The sequence below is a fragment of the Camelina sativa genome, chromosome 14 (assembly GCF_000633955.1).
Source record: "Camelina sativa cultivar DH55 chromosome 14, Cs, whole genome shotgun sequence".
In the NCBI taxonomy this organism is placed as follows: Eukaryota; Viridiplantae; Streptophyta; class Magnoliopsida; order Brassicales; family Brassicaceae; genus Camelina; species Camelina sativa.
Window position 1 is genome coordinate 29,923,981 of NC_025698.1, and position 7,841 is coordinate 29,931,821.

Genomic DNA, 7,841 nt, shown 5'->3' on the forward strand with positions numbered 1-7,841 from the left:
CCCCCCCCCCACGTGATAGGAATGAATCTATATATATATTATCAACAATATCTAGTCAATTCTCTTAATTGTTTGGCTGTCAAAAAAAGATTGCAATCAACATTTGGGTAATGTCATAGTCTTTGCTAGAAGTAATTCGTGTGGAAACTGAAGGTATATATAGTATATGTCAATGTTGATGATATTCGCATATGTCAATTTCACACCATTTGGCGTTTTTTATTTATTGAAAAGATCAAACAATTAGTCTCTGTGTGGTTCATATTAAAAGTTTTATCACAAGAGGGGGCAATCAATCCACACAAAAAAAGGTTTAATATTATACTATCTGATCTTTGATTGAATTTGAAGAAAAAGAAGTATATCAAGATTTTATTGTTGTAATTGAGAAGGCATTCAAACATGTGAATGAGTTGCAAAGCTGGTCCTATCTAATTTAGATCAGGCTCTACATAATAAGACAATATAACCTGCATGCATCACGTTATTATCTGTTGTATAATAATTAGCTACTGATTTAACTGTTTCTTAGTAATAATTTTCAAAAATATGAAATATAAAATGCATTCACATTTCAACAGAAGGGAACGAAATATTACCACTCTCATCACATGAATGAATCATGCTTTTTTTTCTTTCTGTGTCCCTTTTTTTTTAAGAGTTTTGACTGGAGGAGCCAATATCTATTTCCACTAAGCAGATTTATTTTGTTTTCTTTATTTGTGTTACATATTATTTAAAAGACTGTGAGCCAAATATAAAGATGGGAAAACAAAAGGGGTCAACCATAACCAAAATAATACTAAATTTTTTGTGCAAGTGATATATTCTAGTAGTAGTGTTGATGAGAATAAAGAGACAATACATGTGGTAAAGGGCACACCAAGAAAACAACTCACTTCCTCAACTTGCCTCCAAACCATATGATTTCATTCACCTTTTCTTGTCCTCCACCACAATCATATTTATTTCCCATTGTAGAAACTATAATACTGACTTACACTTCCAAATTTTTAATTCTTACCTAACTTCCACCTGTTTGGCTCACTATTTTTGGACTACATGTAAAATTAGGGGATCAAAACCCATTTTTTTTTAGTTTAGTTTGCTTCTATACCATGTAAAAACAAATAGGTAATACTTAGATGACTATGCTCTCAAGTTTCACATGAGATTTCGAGTATTAAATTACTTCTTGTTGGCTAATAGAATCTAGTTAAGAAGATAAAAACATAAACAGAGACTAACACATTACAAGATTCATGATATACAACTACAATATGATACTTTACTTTCACACAAGGGTCATAGCTAATTGGTTCGCCACTGAGGATTTCAATGTAGGAGAAACTGGAGAATCTCCAAAGAACACATCGAACAGGGCAGATGTAACACTGCCTGACTCGATCGTAGCATCCACATCCGTTGGCAATCCTCCCGAAGAAACAGAAACCTAACAAAAGAGCAAGCAAACTATAAAAGATCCGAGTGGAGAAAAAAAAAAAAAAAGGAATTCAACTAGCCAAAGCCTCAAAAAAAATGTGCTTACAAGCATTTTAGAAGGGTTGATCCAAGTCAAGAGTATGAGACTTCCTTTGTTGAGAGATCTGCTTTGGAAGATCCCGCGGAATGTAGAGAGAGCGGTAGTATCCTCAGAAGATGGAGATTTGATTCTCGGTGAGATGGCTTCATCCAATGCATCCCAGAAGGTTTTACCATCAACATCTCTCACGAGAACAATCTGCAACGATTTCTCTGCTTGAGCTGCATCGATGAGAGGAAGAAGACTTAAGACAGAGAGAGGGAGATCAATTATGGATGAAGTAAAGCTATCATCTTTAGCAATTCCTTACTTTGAAAAATGGAACTAAACAGTGATGAATCTCTTTGGATCTCATCAGCAGATCGACCTTTCCAAGCGCTTAACCCGCTCAGGATAGATTCATTCACATAATAACCCGCAGCATAGACTTTGACCCCAATGATAGCAAACTTTTTCTCCCTAAACCCTGAAAACATTGATGCATATTCATAAACAGATCCATCAAAGGAAGTCTCAGAGCAACTTTAGAAGCATTTCATATACAGAGAATCAGAGATGTATAATAAAATCTTTGACAAAGATAGCATTTTTGAAGCTAAAGATGCAGATATGAATGATGAAAACTAACCAGTGCCAAGCAAAGACAACGAGCTTGAACAACCAGGTAATGTCACTGATCTCTGAAACTTCACGCTTGTAGCCGTTTCTTCAGCGTACTCCTCTGCATTTCCAACTACAAAAGCCACACAGACCAAAATGAAACTGGGTGAATTAAAACTCAAATTGCATTCAAATTTGTTCTTTTTGTTTTCTAAAAGAAAGAATCACAATGATTGATTAACCCTAAACTCCAAAAGCAAACTCAACTACAAATTTCAAATCAAATTCTGTTTTTTCCCTGAAAGACAACCACAAAGGTTTAACCTTTACCTGAAGAAGCGGCGGATTTTACGATCCCACGAGATTTTTCACCACAATGTAGCTTTCTGACCACCAAAGAATTGCCTTTTTGAGAAGGGTAAATCGAAAGAGAAGAAACGCAGTTCCTTGTTTGAAGAACCCGATTCGAGAACTTTCCGGGAAAATGGTGAATGGGTTCAGCATTAGTGCGCAGAGAGGCACACATTGCTGATGGAACCGCTGCAATAATCCCGTCCATCTTCAAAACTCCGGCGATGAGTCCTAAGTGTTTTTTTGATCTGTAGAAGAAGAACCACTACATGAGAGCTCTGCAAAATTATACAAATTGTCACACACTTGTAGCTTTGGCTGTAGTTAATGAAGAAAAATGTCGTTTTCAATTTACGCAACTCCACTACATGCAGTTTTGATATTAACAAGTAAAAAAACACATCAAAAGGTCAAGACTTGGTGTCGTTTAGGGTGGGGAATAACTAACTGCGTGTCGTTTGAAGTGTGTAGGTTCCCTCGTTCGTCGTCTTCGGCCTTTTTCTGACGAGATTCGCTTCTCCGAGAGAGAGAGAGAGAGAGAGAGAGAGAGATGAGCACGAGAGTGCTTAGTTTTCTGAATCAATGGCGTGGAACAGCGAAGGAAGCGTTCGAGAATGTATCAACCGTAGCCAAGTTTCTCTGCTTGCTTCATGTCACCGATCGTTACATAATCTCCTCGACCCACGTCTGTAATTATTTGTAACCAAGCGCCAATTTGAATCTGTTATCTCTTTATTATTCTTCACAAAATCTAATTTTTTTCGTTTGATTTGGGGTTTTAGGTTCAAGGTCCAAGTATGCTTCCAACGCTTAATCTCACCGGCGATGTAATTTTGGCGGAACATTTATCACACCGGTTCGGTAAGATTGGGCTCGGTGATGTTGTATTGGTTCGATCTCCGAGAGACCCAAAGAGGATGGTGACAAAACGAATCCTGGGTTTAGAAGGCGACAGACTCACTTTCTCTGCTGACCCATTGGTTGGTGATAGCTCAGTCAGCGTTGTGGTATGCTCATTGACCCATCTCTCGATTTTAAAAATTCAATCTTTGTTGTTGCATTTGGTTAAACAATTTGATTGAACCTAAATTTTGCAAAAGAATCTAGGGTTTAAGGGTTTAGGCATTGCTTGAAACTGGATTGAAGTCGATTTCAGAGTAATTTTAGCTGTGAAAAAATTATAGGGTTTAGGGTTTATCTGTGTATGATTGATGATATATGAGATGGTTTAGAAGGTGAAGTCATTGCTAGTTACTGGTTTCGATCTAAAGCTGTTTTCGGAGTAGTGATAGCATTAAGGGTTTAGGGTAGAAAAGGAGATGGAATTTGCAAATTTATAGGGTTTTAGTGCATCTGTGTATCATTGATAATTTGCTGGTTACTGGATTCGTTGAATTCAATTTCAGAGTAGTGTTAGCATTTAGGGTCTAAGGTAACACTAGGTGGAATTTGCAAACTTAGGGGTTAGGGTTTCTCTATGGTAGATACTGGTTCCGGTTAAATTCGATTCCATAGTAGCTATATAGCTTTAAGGGTTCATGGTAAAAAGATGCAATTGGCAAATTTCTACAACTTAGGGTTTATTTGGTTATGATTTATGATTTCTAGACTCTAGAATTAAAGTTGGCTTCAGAGTCGTTATAGCATTTAGGCTTTCTGCTGTTGTTATTATATCTCTGCACTACGCACCAATCTTGGTTTTTGCAGCACCAAAGCTTGTCTGATTTAAGGGTCTTGTGTTTCCTTGTGTAATAGATTCCAAAAGGTCATGTTTGGATTCAGGGAGATAACTTGTATGCTTCAACTGATTCACGCCATTTTGGACCTATACCTTACAGTCTCATCGAAGGAAAAGCTCTTCTGCGGGTAAAATCTTTCTAATCTGACATTTTTTTTCTCTCAAAATTTCTAGCTATCATAAGCTATTATGAATGATACAGTGACAATAATATTTACAGTAGTAACCTATGTGTTTGCTTCTCTAGGTCTGGCCACCGGAATACTTTGGGTCATTGAGATGACGATCATATACATAGACATCGAGGTTGTCTCCGTGCGGTATCGGTTTCTTCCGCAAAAATGACGCGTCAAAAGAAGGATTACCCGAGCGGTTTTATTGTTTCTTGGATACACATTTATTTTCTCTCTGTATTTGATCTTTACTTATTTTGAAAACGATGATCCGGAGATAATACAGTGACTAACAAGTGTTTTGAGAGATAGCTTAAAGGGCTGAGATTGTAGTACCTAGCTAGTAATAGTATATTTAACTTAAGACAGAGAGGCCGAGTGTAGAGCTTGTTCTGATATTTACAAGTTGATGCTACGCATTTTTTTTTAAGTGTTTCAAGAACTAAGTACATACCGACATTCTTCTATCTAGTATCTATCTCTTTTCTTTTCCAATGCAAAACTATAGAGTAGAGAGCATTGGAAATCAATTGCGAGAGAGTAGCGTTAATTCGCAGCTGACTTGGAGGACTAAACAGAAAATTCAAAAAATATAGGTAATATTTGGAAAATTTCCGAAGTTATTGGCTCTTTCAGAGAATACAAAGATATAGGTTAAAAAATAGGTCTAAGGGTAAAAGAGACAATTCGAAGCACTGAAGGTCTTCTTCTTCTTCATCTTCTTGGGGCTTATAAATAAACATCGCCGCAGCTAGGGTTAAAATCCAAAGTGCCTTTGAGAGATCAGAGCAGCGAGATTTACAATGCTGTTCTTGTTCCGTTGCGGGCATAAAACAAAACCCAATGATCTTTTCTTTTATCTCCCCTTGCAATTAATCTTTCATAATCGCAAATCGGAAGAAAAGATCTCACATTTCTTTGATCAAGAACCAAATCTTTTTTTTCGTTTAATCGTTTTTTATTTCTTTATTGTTTGTGTGATACGGCCGATCCAAATGGGTTCTTGCGTCGTCTAATGCTAGTTCCCAATTTCACCCGGCTAAGATTTATATTCAATTGTAGTGGAGCAGTCTCTCTCTCTGTCTATGGTTTTTTTTTAACATGTTTTATTATGTCATGTCTGAAATCAGAGATTCTGCCCTACATTTTTGTTTGTTTAGTATCGATCGATGCCACTATGATAGACAAGGCTGTTCTTTTTAATAATATTATCCGGAGGTTTGGTGTCTCGTTGGTTAAATTGTATATGTGAATCTCATTGGTAAAATTTGTATATGCTTCGCTTGGTTTTACTTGGTACATTCTGAAACATGTCTTGCTTGATAATTCCAAGTCTGCTTTCTTCACTACATCAGCGCTTCTGGTGTCGTTTCAAATTTATTTTACTCCATCCTATCAGGCACATATCCACTGATGGACCGAGGTCAAGTTTTCTTCACAAAGTAAATACTGTTTTTTTTTTGGTAATTGATACTTGCTTTGTTGTGCAAGCCTGGCCACGCAACATAATTAATTATCATCGTTAAGATCGAGAGTTATTTATTTGTATGTGGGATTTGAGCTTAGTTTACCCCATAAGCTCGTTGCATTGCCGCACAGCCATTGAAAAGAAAATGAGAAAAGAAAAGTATAGAAAGAAAAGAAACAAAATGAGACAAAGGTTCATGGAATATAGATGAATTCCCCGTTGTTGGGATTGATTCATTCACTAACGTGGCTATATTTAAAGCCAAAAATTTTACATGAAAGCCAGAATACAAGTAAGATATTCACAGAACAGAATATACATGTATTCTGGCCGATTCAGATCCATACAGATTCGGATCCAAACAAAATATACTCAATAGTGTCTTCTTAGCTCAATTTTTGTGAGAATGCAGAGTCATTACATAAGATTTATTGGGGAACAATTTTGAGATTGAGATAAATATGAACCTTTGGATGATGAACGATTTAAAGAAGATCATGAAATCGTGTGAGAAAGTAAGATGAAGTTGCTTTACGTTTTATTTTTATATTCCTTTATTGAATGTGTACTTGAACTCCCCCACATCCATATCTCCAATAGACCTTGAAAGGCAAAGACCACCAGGCCAACATCGTAGAGGACCAATCTGTAGAATTCAATAGTTTTTTTTACAAGGCTCACAACTCAAAACGTCAGCCAGTTAATGGTAAAACAGAACACAAACACACCTCAACGCCTCCAACAATGCTTAGCCTGCCAACTTCTCCACCACTAGCAGTAACCCTTTCCCTCCTGAATCATGACAAAAGGGTTTAGATTTAGATTGTGCTTTACGATCCCCAAAACAAAAAACTTAGAAAGACTCTTCATTTCAGGTACATACTCTTCTGTACTATCTTCAAGTCTGTGATCCACAGTAAGGTTGGAAACTGAACCACCCTTAGTATCTAAGATGCAACGAGAGTCCCCAACACATGCAACAGTCACAGTCCATCCATCAACTATCACAAATGTAGCTGTTGTTCCAGAAGTTTCTCCTAATATCAAGAGAGAAATAAACTACACATACCTCTGCTCTGAAACAAAGATGAATCAAAAGTGCAAGTGATGATTCCTAGGGAACATACCTCTGCTCTGAAACTCCTTATCAGTCTTTACGAATCCAGAAACTAATGCACGGGGTAAAGCATGAAGCCACTCATCAAGGCTAAGCCCACTAGGATTTGGTTTTTCCTAATTTGTTTGGGACTTGGAAGAAAAAGGAAGAAAGACATGTTTTCCAATTGTGAAAAGGAAAACACAATTAACCGACTCTTAAAACTTTTATGAATAGACCATCTTCGACTCCTCTTTATTTTCCATTCATCATTCAACAATCTATCTCTCATAATTCATAAACCGATTCTTTTCATCACCCAAAAAGATCGAAACAATATGTCTTCGAAAAAGGTTGAGTTGGTGAGCTCTGATGGCGAGTCTTTCGTAATTGAGGAAGTGGTGGCGAGAAAACTGCAGATCGTAAGGCACATGATCGAAGACGAGTGTGCAGACAAAGCAATCCCGCTTACAAACGTCACCGGAAAGATCCTCTCCATGGTGATCGAGTATTGCAAAACACACGTCAATGTTGTACATGATGAAGAAGAGATCAGCAAGGAAGGAGACAAGGAGAAGAAGGAAGCTGATTCAATGTCTGAAGCCGTGAAGCTCAAGGAATGGGAAGCAGAGTTTCTCAAGGATAAAGATCTGGCGACAGTCTTCCAACTCATTCTCGCTGCTAACTATCTCAACGTCCAAGGCCTTCTTGATCTCACTTCCCAGAGCGTTGCAGATCACATCAAAGACATGACGCCAGAGGAGGTTCGAGAGATCTTTAATATCGAGAACGATTACACACCCGAAGAAGAAGAAGAAGTTCGCAGGCAGAACTCTTGGGCTTTTGAGGAACCAGCTGCTGCTCCAAAACCC

General features: G+C 37.4%; 2 protein-coding genes across 3 annotated transcripts; one reads left to right on the forward strand and one right to left on the reverse strand.

Moving 5' to 3' along the window:
* LOC104742874 (fatty-acid-binding protein 3, chloroplastic-like) lies at positions 1,163 to 2,789 on the reverse strand. The gene is made up of 5 exons (XM_010463949.2): positions 2,474 to 2,789; positions 2,172 to 2,276; positions 1,854 to 2,009; positions 1,550 to 1,764; positions 1,163 to 1,453 (listed from the first exon to the last, which is right to left on the reverse strand). The coding sequence occupies exons 1-5, from the start codon at positions 2,700 to 2,702 to the stop codon at positions 1,295 to 1,297; spliced, it is 864 nt and encodes a 287-aa protein (XP_010462251.1). The 5' UTR covers positions 2,703 to 2,789; the 3' UTR covers positions 1,163 to 1,294.
* LOC104742873 (mitochondrial inner membrane protease subunit 1) lies at positions 2,953 to 4,822 on the forward strand. Of its 2 annotated transcripts, none has more exons than XM_019235797.1 (4): positions 2,953 to 3,183; positions 3,277 to 3,501; positions 4,250 to 4,360; positions 4,480 to 4,822. In XM_019235797.1, exons 2-4 carry the CDS (start codon positions 3,292 to 3,294, stop codon positions 4,513 to 4,515), a joined length of 357 nt encoding a protein of 118 aa, XP_019091342.1. In that variant the 5' UTR covers positions 2,953 to 3,183; positions 3,277 to 3,291; the 3' UTR covers positions 4,516 to 4,822. The 2 variants fall into 2 exon arrangements, with proteins under 2 accessions (XP_019091342.1, XP_019091341.1); XM_019235796.1 differs by having other exon boundaries at positions 2,955 to 3,179.